The following is a 25,745-nucleotide window of genomic DNA, read 5'->3' as shown; positions in this document are numbered from 1 at the left end:
ATATAAAGAAAAGAGAAGGAATAAAAAGATAGAATGGAAACAACAAAATTAACTTTAGTTCCACATGTTTTGGCCATATCCACTTCTGAAAGTAGTCCCAGGAGAAATAAATAAAAAGTGCCTTGAGCCGAAAACATTATCCATCCTGGCACATATTCACAAGTTCTGTTAATGAGGAAGTGCCTCTGGCAACCTTCTCCAGTCTGGTGTCCACCCAATGGCTCCTATTGGCCATCCAGTTTGGATATGAAGGGAATTGTAAGCCATGTCACCTGGAAGCAACACTGACCTTTGGCACAAACTATAGAGAACTGCTTCATCAAGAAACTGCACAAGACATTGTCTGCAGTATTACTGAGCATGAGTGGAAAGTGCTACTGCAATGGGAGTCACAATGGGCCACAAAAGGGAAGATACCCTTGCACAGTAAACAGGCTAGTTCCTTTAGAAAGCACACAGAGAGTGCAAAGTGCCCAGACAAAGGAAAAGGTGGAAGCGGCTGTTTTTTCTTTTTTTAAAAAAACTCTTAATCATAATGCCTAGAATGTTCCTGGGAGGCTATAACAACCACAGGAATCTAATACACTCCTTTTGGGGGTGGGGTGGGGTGGGGTGGGGTGGGGTGGGAGGAGCACTCTATCTTTTGTTTCTTAACTACTTCCACCTCATCCTGCACATTTGTGTTTTTGTGTGCTTTTCCTTCCAAGAACAGCTTGGTCTTCCGGGTAACCTAAAAATTAAAACTAGCTCCCGGGTAGTATTTTTGAGTCCTATAACACATATAGCTGGCAGATCAGAGAAGGAACATATCTATACTTCAAACTGAAAGAGCACTTCAACATGCTTTTACAACCAGGTGAATTAATACAATTAGCAAAAAGCATAGAGTACAAGAAATAGATGAGGGAAAATGCTATGAAGCGTAATGAGGTTTCCATCACCATGAAGATTTTTTTTAAGGAGAAAAAAAGTCTATTTCTGAAAGAATTAGAAGAAGAATGAGCTTCTCTGATAAAACAGCTAAACAACTGGCACAAAAATTGAACATGTTTGTAATATTGGTAAAAGTGCTGAAGAGAAGCATAATCATTTTCTTCCAAGATGATTTTTAGGTTCCCAGGACTGTACAGTCATTAATATATTAGCCCACAAGGAAACTATGCAGTGCCTCAATCAATTCAATCAAATCAATTGAGCAAAACTAAGGAAATGTGAATTGTGGCTATCTCAGTATGCATGCATGCATGTGTGCATCTGTGTACAAACACACACAGAGTCACATTTTTTAAACCAATGTAGGCATTCAAAGGTGTTCTTAGAAATGAAATAAAGCAAATTAGTTTTTTTCCAATCAAAACAAGTCATAAGGTCTTATACCAACCAAAGTCTGCTAGCTTTAATTCTCCTCTTTCATTAATTAATAGATTCTGTGGCTTTAAGTCCCGGTGTAGTACTTTTCTTCTGTGACAGTAGGCCAAACCACGCAGAATCTGGTACAAAAATAACTGTAAAGAGGGGTGGGGGTTAATAAAACTTTCAGGAACAACAATGAAACCTGCACTAGTTGAACGTCAAAGCTGCCAAGATAATAAAACAAAGTGTTTATGAATGCAAAGAAGAAAAAAAATATTTGAAACCATAAGCTGTTTTCAGATGCTTAATATCAAGACTGTAATTAGTTAATTTATCTTTGTTACAGAAAATAGTAATTTTAAAATTCCTCCATTTTGGCTTGCAATGCCTATCTTTCTGCCTCTGATTATCTTCCCTTACCCTGCAGACATCTGTTTGAAATGCAGTAAAATCCAAACTGCAGGTTAGGCCTGCTGCATGATACAACAAACACCATTCCTAGTAGTGTCTCTCGATCTATGATTAATCACATGTCATACTTTCTCAGCCATGAGAAGTTTATTTTGATACAGTAGCATCCCCATGCCTGTTTTTCTTATGCTTTTGCACTGTTTTTTTCTCTGCATTTTTATTTCTGGCTAACACCTACAGCAACAGCCATGTGCTCAAAGACGCTGCATTTTCATAGAGCAATTTTCTTATATAAGAAACAAGCTCTGGCTTATTCTTATTCGTTATATAAGAAATTCACACACAATACCTTAACATTCTGTCATATATTTTAGTGCTCAGGAATAGTTTGCAAAGTGGTTTTAGAACAAAAAGCTTCTACCTGGGATTTGCAAACCATTTTTCAAAAAAGTTCTGAAAACCATTATGTTCTCAGTGCTTTTCATGGATCTTCATTATTGTGTCATATTGGGCAATCCACCTTTCTATTCATTCTTAGTGCCCTGAGATAAAATGCTAGAATCCTACATAGAATTATTTTCCTCATTTTTGGGGTCCCCAACTCTACTATCTGAGGATGGTAGGATACACTGTATCAAAAATGGGCCAATAAAAAAAAAGTGCTCTGAAGTGATAACTGCTAATAACAATTATTTACTATTTGCATAGTGACTGGATATTTTCTTTGCCTTGTTTGATTCTTGCCTTTGATCCAAGACACCCAGGAAAGTGCATTTCCTCCTATTTATTATCTTCCCACTATTTGTGCTGGAAGTGAATTATGGCAAGAGACAGTGACTCACCCAGAGGCACATTAAGAAACTGCTGGCCTGAGCATGGCTTTGAATGATTTCTCACACACAAACTTGTGTTCTAGTCTCAGGAAATAATTGTCCTGCTAGGTCATATATGGAAAATGGAGGCTGAAATAACATTGCTCTCTCAGGACCAAAGGAGTTTAGGCCTAGACCTCTCTGTTCCACATCTAGTGTACTACATGGCCACATTAGTACTCAATGCCATTCAAGAGGAGATTTCTGTGGTCATGTGATAACTGAAGACTCACACTAGTTCCATAATGGTTCATTTCGCGTATGTGAGTAGCTACTATGAATACTACTATAGGTACTACAGTATGAAAAAGCAGCATATTAATATCTCATTTTCCTATAACCATTTTCTAGCCAACCCAGGGAACTGGATTCTAAGATTACTAGATTTACCTAATCGAAACACAGGAGTCTGCCATGTCAGAGAGAATTCAGCCTGTTTGTCCACCTAGCCAACACTATCTACTCTGACCAGTAGCAGTTCTCCAGAACCTCAGGCAGAGGGAAGTCTTTTTCATCACCTACTTCCTGTTCTTTTTTATTTCTGAAAATACCATGTAATAAGATGGAAAACACTGAGAGATAAACTTTGCCAAACTGAACAGAGTAAGGAAACCAACTGATAGCATTAAAGCGGTTTTGCAGATCTTGCCAATTTATCAATAATGTTAAAGCTTCCAAAAAGATGGATTTGTACACTGTGAATACTGATGAGCTGTATTTGTCACACAACAGTAATCTTATTTTTTTCTTGAAAGACATCCATGTATCTTTCAATATGTATAGTCACAAAACTATGGCTATCCAGTCACACTGCTCCCTAAATCTACTCTAGAAATGGTCTTTTATTCTCTTTTTTTAAAAGGATCTTTTAAAGGATATTTTGTTACCTCCTCCATGTCTGGATAAACTTACTCATACCAGAAAATTAAATGATTCACATTTGGAATCTATTAATGCTTTTATTATGTAAATCAACAGGATTTCAAAGAAGAGTTACTATAATTTTCCCCACCCCTACCCTGCCCCCATCCACAGAGACACCCCAAAAGACCCAACAGGGTTAACATTGGAGATAAGAACAGTTGGAAATAGTTATGCCAGATCTCATGATGTTCTAGTACATTATGCTGTCAACTACATTTATTCTGTCAGCTGTCGTTTATCGAGCAAATTACTCTTGCTTGAAATAAAATATAACAATATAAAAAATATTGGGTCTATTGAAAGGCAAGAACTGATTTATGAAATCAAATTCCTTAAATATTTGTAGTAACAAGTCAGGTTCTCATAGCCAATGCTTAAGTATATTTTAATAATGAAATTTATTTTCTGAAGGAAAAATTCTTTAGAAGAAAGTATGAACATTAGATGGCATTTGCACTTGGAAAAAATTCAAATTGAAAATTACAGATTAAGACCCACCTTTACATTATGCACACTCATAATGTTCCCGCAGTCATCCATATATTGCTTTAGGTCTTTGTCCTGACAAAATAAAACGTATGTTATAACGTATGTTATAAGCTAGTCTTAAAGTATGTATTTCTTTAAAATTCTGAATTAGCCTGTGTAAAAGGGCTCACGGAAGGTAGTTACAATGCTAGTCAACATTAAGAAATTAGCACTGCAATGTTTGATTCATTCATTGTTTCATCAGCAAAAACAGATGATTAACTAACAAAAATGTTTGAATTGACAGACCTCCTTCCAATTTTAATCAGTATTTGAGGGGAAAAAAGGGTTTTGCCTTAAGCAATAGAACTCAGAAAACATCTCCACATACTTTTTACTGTCTGAGCATTGTGCTCACATTGAAAATAATTAAATGGATTTTTAAAAAAATCCTAAGGGAAAAATGATGAAAATGTTACAACAAGGTATAGTTTAAAGCATTACATAAAGTGAATGCATGCATGTAGAGCACAACTTCCCAAATTCTTTCCAATCCGTGGTCATAACCACCACCTGTATTTTCTTCTGTGCAATAAAGTAACATGTCACATCTGCTTTTCCCTTATGTAACATCTGTGAATGTTTGTGTGTATGTGTGCACAGGGAAGGAGTGCACTGCATCCACTCTATTCTATATCACATTACCAAGAAGGGGCTTAAAATGGAGGAGCTGGCAACATTAGGAGCAGCTGCCCAACTGCCTCTCCAATAAGGATGCACTGGGGAATTTTTTTTTCCTCTGCAGCCCCTGCCTAATTCAACTAATTTTCAAAACTGTTATTTGCTTTGCTAGCTTTTCCTCACCACCAATCTGGTCTCACTCTGTTCAGGTGTTGGAGAGTTATCACATTGATGGAAAGACAGGGATATAGGGTCCCACTCCGCTTTACATAATGCTTCCCAACATGCCTTTAAGTTGGGAAGAATAAAAAGATAACTATACCAAAAGATCCTAAGCTATTAGCATGAACCAGTACAGTCTACAGAAAGGCTTGGGGAACCCACAGCTCTAGCAATTTAATGAACTAAATGATAACTTCTGACCATCTGCTCAGCTGTTTGGAGCTTATGGGCACTGATCGTCAACATTATTTGAAGACTTATGGGTTTGTCTCCTGTGTTGTGGGAGTAAGTTTTTCTCAGGGCCCCTAAAAGTCTGATGTGCTGCATTTCTTTAGCCTAATGCTCAACTCATGGAAGCAGGAATGAAAGTCACTACATGTCAGGGCCAGCCTCGCTTCGCAATAAGACACAGACTCACTTAATGGGTATTAAGGATTTCTGGTTTATTGGAATGATAGCTGACAGAACGAAAAACGGGAACGGGGTAGGTAGGTGGGGGTGCCCCTTTTATACCCCCCTGTATGGCCCCGGGCTTCCCCACCCCTCAATGCCCCGATCCCTCTTGATGGGATCCTTGATGGCTGCGTGGGCGTTTTCCCCGGTGTCCTCTTTGTCTTCCTGCAACGGTTGAGTTCTCCGGGGCACCATGTGCTCCTTATCTTCACTCCTCTGACGTCCCTCCTTTCAGGTGTTGATGGGATCATGGGTGTGGGTGTCCTTGGGTGCTTGGTTTAATTCCTGAAAGATTATCTCCTTCCCCCTTTTCCTTAATGATCATGATCCACGTTGTGAGGCTCTTTGTGCCTTGCAACGAGGTCATGACATACTGCCCCCCCAAAGATGTTCTATGGTGCTGGTTTCTCTGGGTATGCCTCATGGAACTGTCTTGTTAGTTGTCTAGCCATGACGTGTCGTGCCTGGACCCACTCTGGATGTGAGAAATGTTTCCATCTCACGAGGTATTGTAGTGTTCCTCTTTGTTTTCTTGAGTCCAGTATTTCTTTCACTTCAAAATGTTGTTGATTGTCTATCATTATGGGTGGGGGTGGAGGTTCTTCCGCATGCCATTTGGATGTGCTCGTTGGTTTCAGTAGTGCACAATGAAACACTGGGTGGACCCGTCTCAAATTGTAAGGCAGTTCCAGTTTGAACGTAACTGGGTTGATTACCTGTATGATTTTAAAAGGTCCAATGAATTTCGGTGCCAATTTCTTCGATGGTTGTGAGGTCTTTATGAACTTAGTGGAGAGGTAGACCCTATCTCCCACTTTGTAGTTCGGTGCCTCCGCCCTGTGGTTGTCCGCATATTTTTTGTACGTTGTTTGTGCGTCTGCTAAAGCCGTCTGGATGACTGGCCAGGTTGTTGCCAGCTGTGCCGCCCAATCGTCTGGTGAGCAGGGCAGGGTTTCAGGTTGCGGCAATTCTGGTATCGGTACAAAATCTCTTCCATAGACCACCTTAAAAGGGGTGTGGCCAGTACTCTGGTGTACTGCGTTATTATAGGCCACCTCTGCAAAAGGTAGTAGGTCTACCCAGTTGTCCTGTTGATAATTTATGAATGCCCTTAGGAACTGTTCAAGTGTTGAGTTAAGGATCTCTGTTGATCCGTCCGTGTTTGGATGCCACGCAGTGGACAGTGCTTGCTTGGTTCCGATTAGTTTTAAAAATTCCCGCCAAAACTTTGACGTGAATTGTGTGCCTCTGTCGGTCACCAACCTGTAGGGGGCGCCGTGAATCCTGTATATGTGTGTTAGGAATAAACGTGCCAGCTGTTGTGCGGAGGGGATAGTCGCGCACGGGATGAAGTGTGCCTGTTTCGAAAAATAGTCTTTTACCACCCATATCACAGTTTTTCTTTGGCTGGGTGGGAGGTCCACAATGAAATCCATGGAAATTTCTTCCCATGGCCGGGAGGGGCTGGCTACCGCCTGTAACAGCCCGTGGGGTTTCCCTCCTTTACGTTTGGTGGTAGCACATATGGGGCAGTTGCTTACGTAGTCTTTTACGTCCTTTCTAAGATTTGGCCACCAAAATTGCCTCCTTGTTAGGTGGAGGGTTTTTACAAACCCAAAATGCCCTGCAGATTTGTCATCGTGTGCTCTGTGTAAAATTTCTCCCCGCAGTGATTCGGGCACGTACAAAGCTTTCTCCTTCCAGGCGAGATTGTCTTTGAAAGATACATGTTGTTGGTTATTCTGCAACCATGTATCTTGCTGTAGTGCTTGTGTGAGTCTTTGTTGCCAGTTCGGTGAAATTGAGCGTCGCCTCCGATCGCTCCCCGCCGTTCGTGCTGGCGTGCGCTGATTCCTTGTCTGGCTTCGCGTGACAGCTGGGCAGCCGAGCTGTTTCTCGGTCCATACTGTTCCTACGATGTCGGAGGCTTGCGTGTCGTCCTGTGGTCGTCGGGAGAGGGCGTCTGCCAAGAAGTTTTTCTTGCCCGGTATGAATTTCAGCGTGAAATTAAACCGGCTGAAAAACTGAGCCCATCGCACCTGCTTCGGGCTGAGCCGTTTTGGCGTGCTGAGTGCCTCCAGGTTCTTGTGGTCCGTCCACACCTCGAAAGGGCAGGAGGCCCCCTCCAGCAGGTGTCGCCACGTTTCCAAGGCTGTTTTTACTGCAAACGCCTCCTTTTCCCATACGTGCCATCTCCGCTCCGTCTCGGAGAATTTGCGGGAAAGGTAGGCGCAGGGCTTTAGGTGGTTGTCGGAGTCCTTTTGGAGCAGGATGGCTCCGATGGCGAAATCGGAGGCATCTGCTTGCACCACAAAAGGCTTGGTGGGGTCGGGGTGCTGTAGCACTGGCTCAGCTGTGAAGAGGGTTTTCAGTCTCTCGAAAGCCGTTTGACAGTCAGCTGTCCAATTCAGTAGCGCCCCCGGGTTCCTCGATTTGCGCGTGTCCCCCAAGCCCTTGGTTTTTAGCAGGTTAGTTAGGGGCAGTATAGTCTCTGCCAGCCTGGGCGTGAACCCCCTGTAGAAATTAGTGAATCCCAGGAGGCTTTGCAGCTGTCTCCTTGTGCGTGGGCGTTCCCACGCCAGGATGGCTTGGACCTTGCTGGGGTCCATTTCTATCCCTTTAGCAGAAATCCTATACCCTAGGTAGTCAATTTGTTTTTTGTGAAACTCGCACTTGGAGAGCTTTATAAACAGCTCTGCCTTGCGAAGTTTCTTGAGCACGTCCTTTACCAAGCGTTCGTGCTCACGTTCTGTTTCTGTGTAGATCAATACATCATCCAGATAAACCAAAACCCCCTTAAAAAGGTGGTCACGCAGGACCTCATTAATTAACTGCATGAATACCCCCGGTGCCCCCGCCAATCCGAAAGGGAGTACTTTATATTGAAACGCCCCCAATGGGCAGTTGAAAGCAGTCTTCCACTCATCCCCCTCCCTTATCCGTATGCGGTAGTAGGCTTCCCTTATGTCCAGTTTGGAGAATACCTTACCCTTCACCAAGTGGGACAAAATGTCCTTTATTAAGGGTAAGGGGTATTTATTTGAAATGCTTGCTGCGTTTAACCCGCGGTAGTCTGTACAGAGCCGCAATGTCCCATCCTTTTTCTCGCGAAAGAGGACTGGCGCTCCCACTGGAGAGTTCGCTGGCTCAATGAAACCTCTCGCCAGATTTTTGTCTATGAAGTCCCTTAACGTAGCTAGCTCTCGCTGGGTCATAGCATATATTTTTGGTTTGGGTAGGGGTACCCCCGGGACCAGTTCAATGGTACAGTCCGTCTTTCTGTGGGGGGGGAGTTTGTCCGCCTCTTTCTCACCGAAAACATCGGCGAACTCCCCGTATTTGGTTGGCAGTCCCTCTGGCAGAGCTGTCTCTGTGTGTTCTGCAGTCGTCGTCGCCCCCCCCATGGCTGCTCGGGGAACCTTGTCCCCTGACGGTGCTTGGTAGCACCCGTCAGCAAACTTAATCTCTCTGGTTCTCCAATTGATGACTGGGTTTTGCTGCACGAGCCATGGGATCCCCAGTATGAGTCGGGGTTGCCCCACCGGTGCCACGATGAAAGCCAATTTTTCCTCGTGGCTGCCGAGCCGTAGCGCGGTTTTTCCGGTGTATTGGGTGACCGGGCCCCCTCCCGCTGCAGATCCATCTAGCTGCGAGAACACCAAATGGTGCTGAAGTGGATAGCAGCGGAGGTCGAGTGCGGCTGCCAGGTCAGGGTGCATGAGGCTTTTGGAGCAACCTGAATCAATGAGTGCCCAGACCTTTTCGGTTTTATTTCGATGGGTGAGGGTGACACGGACGTAGAGGGTGGGGCATTCCTCACTCACCCCTTTGTCGAAGCGCCTGTCAGTGTTCTCCACCTGTCCTTCGGCGCCCCTTAGGCCAGGTGGTTGTCGTTTCCCGCCGCCTCTTCTGGGTTGCTGTCCTCCCCCTCCGAACTGTAGGGGTCGTGTCTGCGTCGGTACTCCCCCTTTGCTGCTGGTCGCTTTCTCGGCGCTGGGGTTGGTGCTGTTTGTGCCCTCCTTGGGCTCTCTCTGGGCGTCGTTTTGGGGCATGCGGCTGCTTTGTGGTCTTCCCTGCCGCACGTGAAACATTGCCCTTTTGCAAAGCGTCTGTCCCGTTCCTCCCTCCAGGGTTGGGGTCTCGCCCTCACCTGCCTTGCGCTGGTGCGTGGGGGTCTCGCTGTCGCCATCTGTTGCGTTTCCCTCCTTGCGTGGAGGAACGTGTCGTGGGCGTTCTCCGCTTCCGCTGCCAGCTGGATCCACCCCGTGAGGGAGCTGGGGTTGTCGCGGCCAAGTGCCCACCGGAGGACGTTTAAATTGAGTCCATGTTTGAACTTCTCAATCAGTGTCGATTGAGACCACGTGTCTACTTTTCCGGCTAGGGCTTGGAACTCCATGGCATACTCAGCCACGGAGCGCGGGCTTTGCCTAAGTGTCTCTAGCGCCCTTTTTGCCTTTTCTTGCTCCAGGGGGTCCCTGAAGTGCCTTTCTAGTGCCTGCAGGAATTCAGTGCTGTCCTGCAGCGCCCGGGCGCCGGATTGGCACAATTGGACGTACCAATCGGCGGCCCGCCCTTTTAGTTTTATAGCCAGGGCATTGATTTTGCCCCGCTCAGTTCTGAAGCAGGGACCCCATTCTTCGAGGTAGTACCTCGCGTTAGTTAAAAAGAAGGAAAGTTTCGAGGGGTCCCCATCGAACTTTATGCCAAAGTCTTTGGCGGGTGTCCTGGTCTGGCTCCTGGCCCCCTCTGCGTCGTGCCTCGGGTTTTGCCGGAGCTGCTGCGGGTCGGGGTGTCTCCGGTTCTCTTGCGGCATTGGTGCCTCTCTCTGGGTCTCCTCGCAAGGTACTCGTCCCGTCGCTCGGGGGGGAGGGCGGGGGGTTCTCCCTCGGTCGGGCTCCTGGATCCAGGCTCCGCCGTCGCCGTTGCCGCCCGCTTGGTCGTCCCTCCGCCTCTCAGCCTGGCGTATCTCCCGTCGTGGGGTGGGCTCCTGGGGCCGGACGCCGCCGCCGCCGAGGTTGTCCCGCCGTCTCACGTCCGGGCGCGCCTCCGCTCGTTGTATGGCCTCCTGGGGTCGGGTCCCGCCGTGGTCGCCGCCGTCCGCTGGGTCTCCACCCCGCCTCGCCTCCCGGTGCGCCTCAGGTCGTCGGTTGGGCTCCTTGGGTCGGGTGCCGCCGGCGCCGCCGTCCCACTCGCCCTGCCGCCTTTCGACCGGGGTTGCCTCTGCGCCTCCTCCGTCGCGGGGTCCCTGTGCCACCGTCAGCTGTTGGAGCATCTGCCGCACCGCCTGCATCCCTTCCTCCAACGCGCCGAGCCTCTCCGCCATCCCTGGCGTCCCGCCGGGGTTTTCGCCGCTCCGCTCGCCCTCGCCGTTGGCCGTGGTAGAGGACGGGTCGTCCCTCGATCCCGCCGCGGTGCCAGGCGCACCCTCGCCTTCGAGCGCCCAGGGTGGCGGTTCGTCTCGCGCCTCCGTCGGGGTTGCCTGTAGGTTTGGAGGGGGTCCCCCCGTCTCGCCCCCGGTGCCTCGCGGGCTCCGGGGCGCCGGGGTGGGTCCCTCCCCCGCTGCTTCCCCCCAGCTGGGTCCCATACCTACCGGGGCGTTGCATCGCCCGGACCTCAGCTGCATCCCGCCCTGCGAGAGCGGGGCTTCGTCGCCCGGCGCCGAAGGGTTGCGCCTCCTCGGTTCCTGGTTCTCCATGCCTGGCTGGGTCCCTCACAAACGAGTTGGATAGGTACCAGGTGGAAAAAAATTTTTTGGGGTTCCCGTTTTTATGTCAGGGCCAGCCTCGCTTCGCAATAAGACACAGACTCACTTAATGGGTATTAAGGATTTCTGGTTTATTGGAATGATAGCTGACAGAACGAAAAACGGGAACGGGGTAGGTAGGTGGGGGTGCCCCTTTTATACCCCCCTGTATGGCCCCGGGCTTCCCCACCCCTCAATGCCCCGATCCCTCTTGATGGGATCCTTGATGGCTGCGTGGGCGTTTTCCCCGGTGTCCTCTTTGTCTTCCTGCAACGGTTGAGTTCTCCGGGGCACCATGTGCTCCTTATCTTCACTCCTCTGACGTCCCTCCTTTCAGGTGTTGATGGGATCATGGGTGTGGGTGTCCTTGGGTGCTTGGTTTAATTCCTGAAAGATTATCTCCTTCCCCCTTTTCCTTAATGATCATGATCCACGTTGTGAGGCTCTTTGTGCCTTGCAACGAGGTCATGACACTACATTACAGCTAGAGAGGTACTGCACATCATATGCTAAATGGGCAGCTAGTGAAAAACATTTTTCCAGGCACCACTGTGAATTGCTAGAAAACAGTTAAAATTATGACATCAAAAAGACTACAAAAATTATCCTCCCAGATAACAAGTATTATAATATTATTATTGTGTTTCTTACCGTATTTCTATCTCTAAAGCTTTAGTTGATTAAACTAAACACTTGAGATAATTAAAAAAAACTTACCAGATACTCAAAGACAAGAGTTAATGATTTGTCTGTATGAACAATATCATGTAACGTAACAATATTTGCATGTTTTAGATCTTTTAGCAATGACACTGCAAAAAAAGAATAGAATGACCTGTTAAATACAGAAATAGGTGAACTAAACTGTATATTTATAATTGGGTGTCACATATCTAGTATGGATTTAATTATTTTTCCACACCATTAATTTGATAAGACTTCAAAAGTAATTAGGAAGAAGTGCTTCAGACCTCATGTGAGCACAGCACCTTTATGCTATTCATTAAAACAGGGTTCTGTACATCTTAGAAAACCTGCTGCTGCTTTAAAAGATCACTTTACTTAGTCACTGTTAAAGCAACAGGACCTTTCTTCAGGCTCAGGTGGAAGCATGAAAAAGGACATGGCTGCTTTAATTAGTAGCAGAGAGATGTTGTTCTTGTGCTAGGTCCAAAGCATATTTTTGAAACACACACTGCCCTGCAGTTTAGTTTAGGAACTTTACATCCAGGAAAAAAAATACAACTGAAATCAAGTCCAGCTGCAATCAATTTGTTCTAAACTGATTTAATCTTTTCAGTGCAATTAGAAAGACTTTGTATTCTTTTGTGCTCCAAACAGATCCATGGGAAGTCTGATCATCATCAGCAAAAATAATAGCTTAAATCCATTTATGTACCCTGAGTTTATCAAAAGCATGCATAAAAAGCAGCAATGGTTGTCTTGATGATAAAAAAAAAAAAGGAAATCAAATTTATGGAGTAAATTGTAGGCATGAAACCACATCATTCAAGAAAAACTGGGAAAAAAAGTTAATATGTTTTTTGTTTGCTAGCTGTTATTGTGATAAGGTTACCCTTAAGAAGAATTATTTTATTAAGAGGAAAAACTAAATTTGATGCTGACCAAAGATGTGCAAAAGTTTCAAAACATTCACACCTTGGAGCAGGCTGTTCTTATCTCATCAGAAATATTCTGACATCAAATGTGCCATTCCAACCTTACTGGAAATACTCCCATTCTGAAATGAGCTCTGTGTTAACTCTAAAATAGAGATTGAAATCAGTGGCATCTGCTGAATCTCACTGCTTTTGTCAGTTCCATCCCTTTTGGGCATATGTACAAGGTTGCAACACACAAAAAGGGGACAGAACATGTACTGTAATGTCACTGCTTTAATTGGTCTGTTCCCCTTTGTCCCCCCATAGGTACTGCTCATTTAAACAGCCCATTTTGAGGTCAATCCAATTATGGTGAGTTTGGAATGGCCCATATTGATGAAATATTGACATTCTAGGATCTGAACATTTTGACTTCAAAATGTTTTACATAGTTCTATTCTTCAACAAGTAAGCAATAAAACTGTAGTGTCTTCAATAAAGAGACTACAGATTCCTGCTTTATTGTTCCAACTCTCTGCATACCCTAAATGTCATGGGATATAAGAGAATTGACACTTCCTCTACCAAAAGAGTTGAATAAGAACCAAGTTTTCTGCCATTAATCTTAAATTTGATTAGAGAGACTACATACCTGTTAACCTAACCCAAATCTTACATTTCAATACATTCCAATTCTTTTGTTTAATTATAAATCATTTTGCTTTGGTCATATGCTGGAGAAGTAAGAAGCATATTTCAAACTGGCAAAAATAATCAAATAAGTAAGTAAGTAAATAAATAAATAAATAAAGAATCACTTAAAGAATCACGTAAATTTCTGATGCTAGGCCATAAACCATAGCAGAAGTGATAGGAAAGCAACAGGCCTTAAGCTTATGTTCCCCCTATCTCCAAACTTGTTTCGCTCTATGGAGAAGCAAAAAGTGCATGAGGTACACTCTACTCTGCTGTTTATGAGCTAGAAATCACACATATGAGGCCCAGAATTTAACCTATTTTTTTACAACAGACACAATTGTGCAATTGGAATTTCTGCTGGTATTTTAATCCAAAATAAAAAGTGTTGCTCACCTTCCCTAATAGCTGTGCATGGTGCACCCTCTTCATGCTCTAATCTGATTTCTTTTAAAGCTACTAGATTTTCTGTCAGCTTACTTCTTCCTTTATATACTGTTGCATAGGTGCCCTGAATAGCAAATGAAGAAAGTACATGAAATCTAATTTACACATTCTGCATTAAAGGGGAAAAAACTAATTAGAACTGTATTAGCTCAGAATCAGATACATACTAATGACTGTATATTGGTTGAAACAACCCAGTCTTAAGGATGGTTTCACTGGAAGCATAGCCATTTATGTCTGGTCCATAACACTCCCAACAGCTTCATCACTGCCAAACAATTCTGGGCCTATTCATAAGATGATGGGAAGCAGCGTTACCCATTTCAGACTATTAATTCATCCAGCTCAGTACTTAGTACTAAGTATGTGCAAACTTTGCAGTTCTGGAAAGGGAATGTTGTGGAGAACTCTGGAACTGGACCATGCCAATCTGTCTATTCCAGGGGTGGTCCAGCAGTTTCCCAGAAGTTAATCAATGAACTGGAACAAGTTTATGCTGCTCTGGACATGATAGTTCAGACAGGCCTGTTTTAGAGCTGGCCCATGTCTGAAATACCATCTGGAGGATTACATTTTGGAAAACCATTGGATTACCATGAAACAAAGGGAGTGGTGTTAGCCTGGAGGAGAAACTGAAGGGAATGTTTCCAGAACAACTGGTTTTGCACATTGCTATACAGTATTGTACACAGGAACAACCCTCTCACTTTAAAGGTAACTTATGTGGGAGAAAAACACTCTTGCTGTCAGCTAAATATAGTACCTGTGTATAGCTAAATCCAAGACCTTTTATATTGAGAGTATGCAATTTATTGCTAGGTAAGATCTTCCTCTACTTACAATCCTCCCATCTCCAACTCTCCTGGAATAAATATTCCCATTTGTTTTTACCATTAAAAGGCAGCTTGCTTCTAGCAATGAGATAAGCAAGCCTTTTATCTGTACAAACTCTTTATTCTCTATATGGTGAATCTGAATGCAATGAAGAAGTCTATAATTATCCACATTTTCTTATATTGTCTAAAGTGAGAGACTATGCTTTAAAGCTTCAAAACAAGTCAGGATTTTAAATCACAGCTTTTTTTGAAAATGATGGCCACAGTGACTTTTTTGTTACAATTGATCTGACTACTGAATAAACAAACAGTTGTTGGTTTGGACAAGATGGAAAACTGACTGGAAACTTCACTCCTGCAGAGGAAAATTCAGTCAGAAGCTTATTTAATATCAGTTGCCATGCAAACCTAATGCTCCCCAAGCATAATACAAATGGCGAAATCGTTGGAAAAAGGTACACTGATTGCAGTTCATGGAAATAAGTGTGAAGCATTGCTCTTCAAATCAGTATTATTGTAGCAGCAATGTCTTTTTCCAGGGTTGGGTGGCTGCTTTATAAGTTGCTGCCTGCTATCTCAACATGTGTGTGTATACCTAGCCACTTCACTTCCTACATGCAGAAACAGAGAGAAGCAGCTTATGACATTTATAGAGCAACCCAACAACAAACAACAAATTCAAATTCACTTGGGGCAGAACCACAGCACTGCAGTATAATGGCATGGAAGAGAATATACTTACATATATGTAAGAAATACTTCATAACATAATGGGGCTATTTATGACATGTGTTATTGTTAAGTGAAATCGACTGTCCACATCCACAGAAAGCCTAGTATTATAATTAAATTAAATATATTCTTTGATTTCCAATGTGCTCTATCTCTTATTTTGAGCTTGGACAAGTCATTGCCTTTTACTGTCATTTAAAAAATAATTAATGCTAATTTTATTTATTGATAGTTTAAAAAAAGCAGACATACCTCACCAAGCTTTTCCAATTTGACGTACGTTTCCATTTTCCCAAATCCAATTTCAGACTGCAATAAAAACAAGGAATAAATAAATACAATTCATATAGTTCATACAAGGATCAGATTGTTTTCTTGAAGTATGTGTAACATTACATTGCATTCATAAGTATCTATTTTATATTTATTTATTGGCTTGTTATATTGTAATTTATATGCTTTTAATTTTTGATTTTATTGTAAACAACACAGAGCCCCCGTTTTTGGAGACATGGGGGTAATAGAAATTCAATGAATGAATGAATGAATGAACGAGCGCATGTAAAGTGTTCCTGAGAGTTATATTCATAACATTTTGGATCGACAAGAGAGCCAGAAAGCCACTTAGACACATGAAGCTTTGCTTACACTAAATCTTCAGTAGTATTGCTTCCTTTGCTCATGTCAGCCTCTATTCACTATACAGATTCAAAACAGAATAATGTGTGCTGTCTTGAAATGTTATTACTATCTCTGTCAGGGCATGTAATTATTGGTTGTGTACATATGATTATTAAGAAACTATTACTCTACAAAACATAGTAAGTACATTACAGTTATGTTAAAGAATAATAATCTTCCCATGAGGTACGTCTTCTAGGACTGAGTGTGCCTGTCCAATCTGATCATCTAAAGAATGGACCAAAAGACAGAATGCTCTCCCCAATGGAGGCCCATGCAGCTCAATCTTTCTTGCATTGTATAAAGAGATAAAATTGGCAGTATTCCAGTGTGACTTTGGCCCTAGCTGATTGGGTAGCGATCATAGGAATTTTGGATATATTTCTGTTTATACTGGTTTTTATTATTTATTTATGTTTTTGTTTTTGTTTTTCTGTTTACTACCCACACTCCACCAGTATAAATATTGTCAAATAAAATTTAAAATGATGAATGGATGAATGAATGAACAAATTAGAATTTTGAAAAGTTTCTCTTAGTGTGTTCCATACCAATCAGGGTCTAACTGCTGTCACTTACTAGGGCAGTGGTGAACAAATATTGCCAGCTGGTGGGCACATTTAGAATTTTGAGAACTTGACATGGGAATACTCCCCAAATGGTTAATATGGGGGAACTGCCTATTTGCAATATGGTTCACATGGGCAACTTGGTCAATCATAAAATCTCCATTTATCAGAGAGCGAATTAATGAGCTTATTAGTGAGCCTTCAAGCTACCCAGGATGCTCTCTACCACTGTTAATTTATTTTCTGGGCACAGCCAGCTTCTGAACAAAAGCGTTTCAACTTTTTTATTTTCTCAGAATGTTTCTGAGATCTACACTAAACCAAGAAGCACTCTTGGAAGAAACATTTGTGCTAAAATGTATGCATTGCTCTGCGGCACATCAGTTTCCCACTGTGGTTGCGGTTGTTTTTAAGATTAAAAATACCTTTTTAAAAAACTGAAATTAGGTTGTATAGGGAGTCTAATCAGGAAAACACACAGGGACTGTGCTCCTGACCTTTTATTAGGAAGTAAGTTGCAACGAACTTATTTCAAAGTTAATAGTTTTAAAAAGACATTGCAGATGCTCTGTTTCCTGCACTACAGAATGGTGAGTATGAGGTAAAACCAAAAATTATATAAAACAAAATTTCAATTTTGTTTTCTCTGCAATTCAATTTGTACAGGGAATTGCAGAGGAAATTAATACAAGAGCATGGGAAGAACTCTATTTCAGAAGGTCATCTATTCCATCCCATACATAGCCACTATGATCAGTCCATATTTTTAAATTCTTTTCAACCCAGCTGAATTTTCTAGAGAGATTACGTGCCAGCAAAAGAAAACCTAGCCATTTGAAATGCTACTGGTTGTGCTGTTCTAAGCCCCATTCTCTCCTCCTTCCCTGTCATGTGATTCAGAACATTGCTATTATTAATGGGTTGGAAAGTATTACAGAAGCCAGACTGTGCATGTTTCTTTCCATCTGTAACACCACAAACATAGCAATCTTTCTTCATTTGGTAGGGTGAGATCCTATAGATGGCACGTTTGTTTCCTAGAGACCTCTTGCTCCATTCCCATCTGTATAAACAATTTTTCTTCAAAAGAAGAAAAAAAAAGCCAACTGCTACAGATACATCATCTTGGCCCTTCAGCTTGTTAAAGGACTGGGCTGCAGGATCCAATCCAAACAACATTGTACCTGGCTCTTGATCCAACTATTTGCCCACTTCTGCTTGTATAATATGCTTTCTGATTTGTGATGACAAGAACACAACACATAATTCAGATGTAGTTGCTTCATAAATATGCTATTGGGAACTTCATTTTTCATTTCTATTGAACCCCAATGTGAGATTTGCCTTATCTTATAGCTGTTGTGCAGTGGTTCATCATTTTCATTGAGCTATCTACCACAGCTCAAAGATACTTTTCGCAGACAGGTACAATCTGCTAAGAACCCATCAGAGTATTTATGAAGTTTAGAATTTTTGCTCCCCATATACATCTTTCTACAAACTCTTTATGCTGAACTGTATTTGTCCATTTCCCCAGTTAGAAGACATCTAACTGGAACTTATTACACCTACGAGGTTAATATCAGGCTTGCTGCAGAAGACTGCACCACAATGTAATTACTGCCAGTACTCATCACAGTCAACTTTGGAACTTGTGAAATTGAGAAATTAAGGACCTACAATCTATGGTTTTTTTCCTTTCTTCTTCATATAAGCTAGCTCATCTTCATCAATGACAAGATCAAAAAAGTTACAACCAGGAAGGTTGAGTAGGTGTAACTCTTTTTATCTGTTGGGCATTAATTATTATAGTACAGAGATAATACACAAATAGTTTATTGTCATTCACATTGTTACAGCTCTCTATGGATGTGAAGAATCTACTAATGCAGCTGCAAGCTTCATATCTTTTAAATGAAATGAAAAAATGAACATAAGCATTTATTTTTTCCTTCTTGATGATAACAAAAACAGTGACATTCAAATAGAAGCTTATAAAACAGATACCCAACCTGCTGTGTCAAAGGCACAACTGTAGCCCCAGACCTCCTCCAAAACTTGCCACCAAATTCTAATGTTTAATATGGCATAAAAGAATAAAAATGGAGAATGATGTTAATAACTGTAGTTAGTTAATTAACTAATGAAAGTCTGTGACATTTCAATCAAGATAAAAGTTAAAATGATCTACCCAATAGCCTGCCTGCCTGCCTGCCTGCCTCCCCCCACCTCCCTCCATCCCTCCTTCAATCAATCAATCAATCAATCAATCAACTATTTACAGGATTTATATGGCCACCTATCTCATATAAGGATTCTAGGCAGCTCACAACAATCCATAAAAACACAGTTAAAAACAAAAGTACCCTTCCCCTTGGCACCAGACCAAACGGCCTCCAGCTAACCCCCATCCTAGCCCAATGCTTGGGGGAAGAGCCAGGTCTTCATGGCATGGCCCTCCGGAAGGCTAAAAGGGTAGGGATTCCTCAGATCTCAGGTGGGAGGCTACTGAGGTCCCATCAGATGGCAACATTTAAAGGAGGGGACCTGGAGTGTGCCCACCCTATTTAAGCTAGTAGGACATGCAGATAGCCTCAGGGAGAGGTGGTCCTGCAAGTAACCTGGCTCTGTGCCATGTAGGGCTTTAAAAGTGATAACCAGCACCTTGAACTGCACTCAGAAAGCAACTGGGAGCCAGTGGTATTACTTGTGTGAAGCATGGGGCACCAAAACTGCATGTTCCGCTGCATTCTGAACCAGTTGCAGCTTCCAAATGGTCTTCAAGGGCAGCCCCATGCAGAATGCATTGCAGTAATTCAAATGGGAAATGACTAAGGCATGAGTGACTGTGAGCAATATTATGATGTAGAGATGTGAGGGGTGGATTATGTGCAAAAGTGAGAGAAAGAAGATTGACTTCTTTGAACTGTGGTGTTAGAGGAAGCCGCTTTGCATTTCTTGGGCAGCCAAGGAGATCAGTTGTCAGTACTAGAGGAAATCAAGCCTGAATGCTCATTAAAAGCAAGAATGATGTCAGCCTTACTAGGTAGACCAGACAGGAAACATGGCCAGATAAGCTAATTCTACTTTATTGTAAAGCTACATTAACAGAAACTTGCAAGTCTGAAAGTACAATGCTCCCATTGTCTCCTTTACAGCCCAAGAAACTAGGGAGGGTCCCTTCTGAGCCTCTTGCCCCACCCACTATCCAGCTGCGGGCTATGCTGTCTCTTACCTGACCATTCCCTAGGCAGCATCTCTTTGCCCCATCTCTCAAGATCTTTCCCACATACCATTACAAACCATGAAATAAAACTATGGTACTTTGGACACATCATGAGAGCTGATGGATAATGCTGGGCAAGGTAACAGAAAGAGAAGAAGAGGACGAGAGTTCATGAGGTAGATAGGTGGAGTATTAGAAGCTACAGGAATGCACCTAGAAGAAGTGAGCAATGCAGCCAGAAACAGAACAGCCTGGAGTGCTTTTATCAATAGAGTAATCAGGAGTCAGCTACAATTCAAAATCAAATCAAACTTCGTGTTTGTTTTGCCATGCCTGCTTTGTGGACATGCTACTTAAAGGACAAGTGTAATTGTGGCCCCAAAATGTTGATGCGCCCCTGATATGAAAGTAAACAAATACAGCAACATAAAAAATACATCATTGGGAACACACTTAAACTACCTACATTAGTACCTCCAACTAAAAGCTGCTCACAAGAACAGAAAAGTCTTATGAGTTTAAAAGATGCATATAAAACCAGTCAATTTTATCCTGGGAGACAAAGTTAAAATTTAGGTGCTACAAGTGACAGGTCACAGACTAAGTTGTATTTACTAAAAAAGAGAAAAGGCTGAACATAGGAAGATGAACATCAGGATCAGCTCCTCTTTGACACACATTCCAAGCCACCAAAGAAAGTGAAGCATTTATCCAGGAAGAATCTTGTGATGGGATAGGAACAGTGCAAATGATAGCAGGATGCTGGTAGGCACTCTGTGAGTTCAGACAGGCTATCAGATGGGCATGTCACAGAAGAGAAGAATTGTAGCAGCTCCAGGTTCCTTGTAGCCTGGAACACATACTGTTATTGGCTAGAATGCAGTTTACAGAGCTAAAGTTTTCACTTGTGTATGATCCAGAGCAACACACCACGCCTGCTACAAGCAGTTCAGCTTTTTAACCTTTACATTCTGGGAGGAGATGCTGGCAGAAGTGGGTGTAGACAGAGAAAGAAATAATACCAGGATTAGAACTAGGATTTTCATGCTGCAAAATAATGTATTGCTACTCTTTGCAAGGATATATATTCAATATTTATTTTATGATTACTCATATTTTAAATTAACAAGATATCTATGCACTTTAAAAAAAATAATAAACCTAAGGCATCCTTCCTGCATCTGGCACCCTTCTGATATGTTTGGACTAAAATATCCAGAATTCCCAAATCTCCATTTGCCATAAGGTACAAAGTTAGGGAATGTTGCATATTACCTACGGAACATCTTGTTGCTGGGCTGGATAAATATATATTCAGTCAAGGAGGCTGTGTGCAGCACTTCAGATTTGAAAGAGTAAAGATGCTTTGAAGTACTTGAAGGACACTCATGTAGCATATACCAGAGTTTGTCTATAAGGAGTCAAGGAACTCCTTAATGCAGCTATTGTCTTTTCTTAGACTCACGAGACTGCCTTCCACAGCTGCAGTCTGATCCTTGGCAAAGATGCGTACTTCAAAGTACCCCTTTCCTTTTGAATCTGAAGTGTTAAACAAGCCTATAATTAGATCAATTAATAATGGCTCTCTAGGACAAAGCACAGGGGTGATGGGAGAATCTTTGGAAGACCTGAAGGATCAGGTCTTGGGGATCTTATAGTCAACAAGTAACATGGAAGTGAAAACATATGACGAAACAATACTAAAAGTTGTTTAAAACTATTCTACCTGCATCATTCGTAATGAATTGGAGAATTTCAAATCTATAAAAGGTTGTTTTTCTATTTATTTAAATGGAGATTATTTTAACTTTACTTACGATGCTAAAACCTACAGGTAGTCCTTGGGTTACGACCACTCAGTGGCTGTTCAAAGTTACAACAATGCTGAATGAGGGGGACTTGTAACAGGTCCTCAGAGTTCCAGCTGTCACAGTTTCCCCATGGTCACATGATTGTGATCTGGGTGCTCAGTGCCTGGCTCACAATTATGATGTTGCAGTGAGCCACGGTCATGGGATTGTGATTTCTGACGTTCGCTGTCAGCTTCCCACAAGCAAAGTCAATGAGGAAGTTGGCAGGAAGTCGGACGTCACCCCCACTGCTTTTTTTTCCCACCAGTGCTCTGTAGCACCTGCCCACAGCTCCCTCCACTCCCCTGCAGCACCCACACTCTAGCGTGCCTGCTCACGCACCCCAGACCTGCCACTCTCACCCGCCAGCCTGCTTGCCTGGAACTCCCACCTCTTCCTGCTTAAGACCTGCGGGGTCCTGGGGTTACAATGACAACATACAATAAGTGGTATACAATAAAACTATTAAAGCAGAATATAGAAACCAGTTAAAACAACTAAATAATTAACGTAAGTTAAGACAACATTGCAAGAGAGTTAATTAAGATGTTATATGTGGTGTAAAGGACAATCAATCAAGATTTTTAAAGAACATTATTGATTCTATCTTTTCTAAATAAGGTTTGCAATACACCTTAACAGCCATTCTATGTATAGTATTTACTCAGTCATTTTTGGTTGTTTTGTAAGAAAATTCCAAATTCCACAAAACTCAGCGTAATTAAAAATTTACTATTTTGGAAATCAACAACAACAGACAAACATAGGCTCAGATCAGTCATAAAAATCAGCTTTCCCTTACTTAAACTTACAGCCTACTCTCAATAATACTTTCAGTATATCACTTTCTGAGAATAACTATCCAATTTCACTGAAAGCTTGACTTTCACCTTAAATTTTGTCTAGTTGTTTTATTCAATTTATTTTAATCCAAAAAGAAAAGGCTACAATAACAATTTAAACTTGTTCTGATGGCAGAATAGATATCCATACAAAGCACAAGGATCAGTCTTGCCTTAATCTAAAAAGCCTTTTAATTACCAATTATAGCAGTCTGTCCTTTTGTTGCCAGAACATTTTAATAAAGTAGCTTTCTGTTTCAATCATGCAATTCAATATAGTCATTTTAACATTTTGGCGGTTGTATACCATACAATCTCTATGAAAGTCTGTTTATGGCCCTCAATGGATCACCTTTAAGGGAATGCATGGCAAAATTATAATTTAGTAAACCAGTGGGATTTTTAAATTAGTTACAATTACTACTAGGAGCAGCACTATCCAACATATTTTAGTGGATTTATCTCCCATCAAAAGTTAATCCAAAACAAAAACGTGTGAGGAAACAAAAACCTGTCACAGATGGCCCAAGGAAAGTAAGATTCACATTGCTTTGTTATGAGCTACACAGATGTCTTGTGGTATATGTTTTCATGGGACACAACTAACCTTCACAGATAAACAAGTAATCAGCTGTATATAAGCATTGTGTAGAGGAAATGGAAGAGGGTTTTCCTAGCACTTGATGTGACACATTATGCAAACCATAAGATTTAATCAAATGAATTATATCACAATGCAGTTGCAAGTGCCCTAAGACTCTTACCTTTTTGCTGTAACACATCTAAACCTCTGGACTGCAATAAAAGTATGAAGAACAGATAGAATAAAGTTATCTATTCCAGATAAAAGACCTTACCAATGATGCTCTACGAGATCGTCGACTCATTGGTTGATCAAATGGTGGACTATTTATCTGCAGCTTTTCAAGATATCCGTCTGGTATCCTAATATCTGCAGGTAGTGACAAACGTTTATTCAAGTCCTGGAAAAGTAAACCAACATTGTTAAGAGAACACAGAAACTTTCAGAACTTATTTCCATAGAAAATAAAAATGTCAGTAACTACCCAGAAATGTAGGCACAGTTTGCTACTGGTTAAGAACTCAGAATGGTAGTGGACATCCTGTTTCTATGGAAAGATGCAATTGCAATGCTTCATCTGAAGTTGTCAAACAAATCTGTACTTTCAAAAATGGCAAGAGAGCATGTTACTTTACTGGCTTTCTTTAACCTTGCCAGATCTACTTATTTAAATTTATATTGCTACCCATTTCATATATATGACTCTAGGTGACTTCTAAACAGTTAAAACATTATAAAACAGCCAAACAATAGAACAGTTTAAAAACAGTAAAAAACAATTCAAAAGCATGTTAAAAACCACCATAAAAATTCATAAAATTCACAGCTGAGGTAATCACATCTACCAATAACACTCAGTACAACCATTGTGCCCGCTTAGTTTGATGACTGAACGCAACTTTGGAATCAGCCCTGTTTCATCAATCATGCATAGACCTGTTTCAGAGCTAATAAGTTTTCAACAATATGGACTTACTCATCTGTCTTTCCTTTTCCTCTTTCACACATTAGGAGGAATTCAAAAACGTTTGGTTACATGTTTTAAAAAGTGGTCTGTTAAGCTATAGCTTGAAAATACCCCAACCTAGTGCTGTCCAAATGTGTTGTGACTACTGCCTTCAGAATTCTAAGCCACCATGGCTATACTGGCTGGGAGTAGTGGGAATCAGAGTCTCAATTAGAATGTTAGAAAATACTATCCTAAACTACAGGTTCAAACCCTAGTTTATTCTCCCTAGTAAGTGTTTAAGTATTGGGTAGATCAAACTTTAATAAAATATCTTCAAATATCTATGGTGGTTTCTCAATAATTTCATTATTCCTTGGTTGCCAATTCCAACACTTGTTTTTTTGGCATCTGAAATCTGTGGTTTAGGCTTGATCAGTTATTGGATGAAAGAAAGATAATATCTGGGGAGAGAAGGGTAAAAGTTATTAACTCCCATATACTGTATGTGCTACAGTACCTAGTGCTATGCAGCAGGTGCCTAAATGGACCTCCTTGGCCAGCATTAGTCTCCCTGATCTTCATGATCTCACTCACTTCATGTTTTTCAATAATGATGATGATGATGGAAGCTGGCATACTGCAAAGAAAAGCACCAGTCTCCTTTATTTTTAATAAAAACAGATCTTGGAAAATTGGCCCAATATATATTCTTAGGGGAAAAAAAGAGAGATTTGACTCAATGTTTTTGGTGGAATTATTGCTACCTGAAAATGAGACGGGGGAACCAAAGGTAAACCTAGATGATAAAGACCATTCTGGCAGGTTAGAAAAATGGCGGAGAGGCATTGTTTACTTTTTGATAAATGATTTTCTCATGCAGCCATTTGAAAGACTACCCAAAACATATTCTTAAAATTTCCAACATACTCACTGGCTCAGAACTGTATACCTTGCTACATAGGATATACTATTCTTGTGAGCCTGAAGCTAATAATTGCCTAATATTCTAGTATAAAAAATATATTTCTGACTATCAGCAAGTGTTTTGAAGAGGATAAGGCATTATTTAGGAAGCAGCAACACAGATCATTATGAGTAAATAAAAAGAAGTAAGAGAGTAGCCAAAAAGCAAAACATGGGGGGGGAAAAAGCAGAAGACAAAGAACAACTCCCTAACTTCTCCCCTCCAGATTGTACATAGGAAGCATGAATGTGTAAGTACATTACACAAAACAAAGAATAGAAAAAGGCGAATTATGAAAAAGAGAAATGAGAATTTTCACATAATTGTTTCCTTTCCCCTCTGATCTCCATTACCCAGTTTATGAGATGCACATAAAAATAAAGAGGACAGGCATTTAATTATTTGATTTGAACCAACAGGATCTTCCTTACTACTGCATGCTATGAAAAGCCATGTTCACATGCCATAGCCATTGAGATTTAAAAGTATTAGTAACAAGAGGCAGCAGCAGAGCAGGAATAAATTGCAATTTCAAAGTCTACAGAGTCAAATTATAGGTCAAAGAAAAGTGCTTTGTTCTCTTCTATAAGTTGTTGTTGTTCATTCGTTTAGTCACTTCCGACTCTTCGTGACTTCATGGAC

At 41.7% G+C, this 25,745-nt stretch overlaps 1 protein-coding gene across 1 annotated transcript in view; it reads right to left on the bottom strand.

Annotated features, from left to right (window-relative positions):
• The window catches only part of CDK17 (cyclin dependent kinase 17), an 81,828-nt gene that overhangs the window by 8,500 nt on the left and 47,583 nt on the right, over nt 1–25,745 (bottom strand). Inside the window, exons 5-10 of the mRNA XM_063308816.1 lie at nt 23,465–23,590; nt 15,692–15,748; nt 13,821–13,935; nt 11,845–11,939; nt 4,059–4,121; nt 1,382–1,505 (exon numbers count right to left, since the gene is read on the bottom strand). Of these exons, the coding sequence (XP_063164886.1) occupies nt 1,382–1,505; nt 4,059–4,121; nt 11,845–11,939; nt 13,821–13,935; nt 15,692–15,748; nt 23,465–23,590 (580 nt within the window). The remainder of the gene's footprint in view (nt 1–1,381; nt 1,506–4,058; nt 4,122–11,844; nt 11,940–13,820; nt 13,936–15,691; nt 15,749–23,464; nt 23,591–25,745) is intronic.

This window comes from Candoia aspera, chromosome 7 (genome assembly GCF_035149785.1).
Source record: "Candoia aspera isolate rCanAsp1 chromosome 7, rCanAsp1.hap2, whole genome shotgun sequence".
NCBI classification, from domain to species: Eukaryota; Metazoa; Chordata; class Lepidosauria; order Squamata; family Boidae; genus Candoia; species Candoia aspera.
The sequence above is the reverse complement of the archived record's forward strand: the minus strand, read 5'-3'. Positions and strand labels throughout refer to the sequence as shown.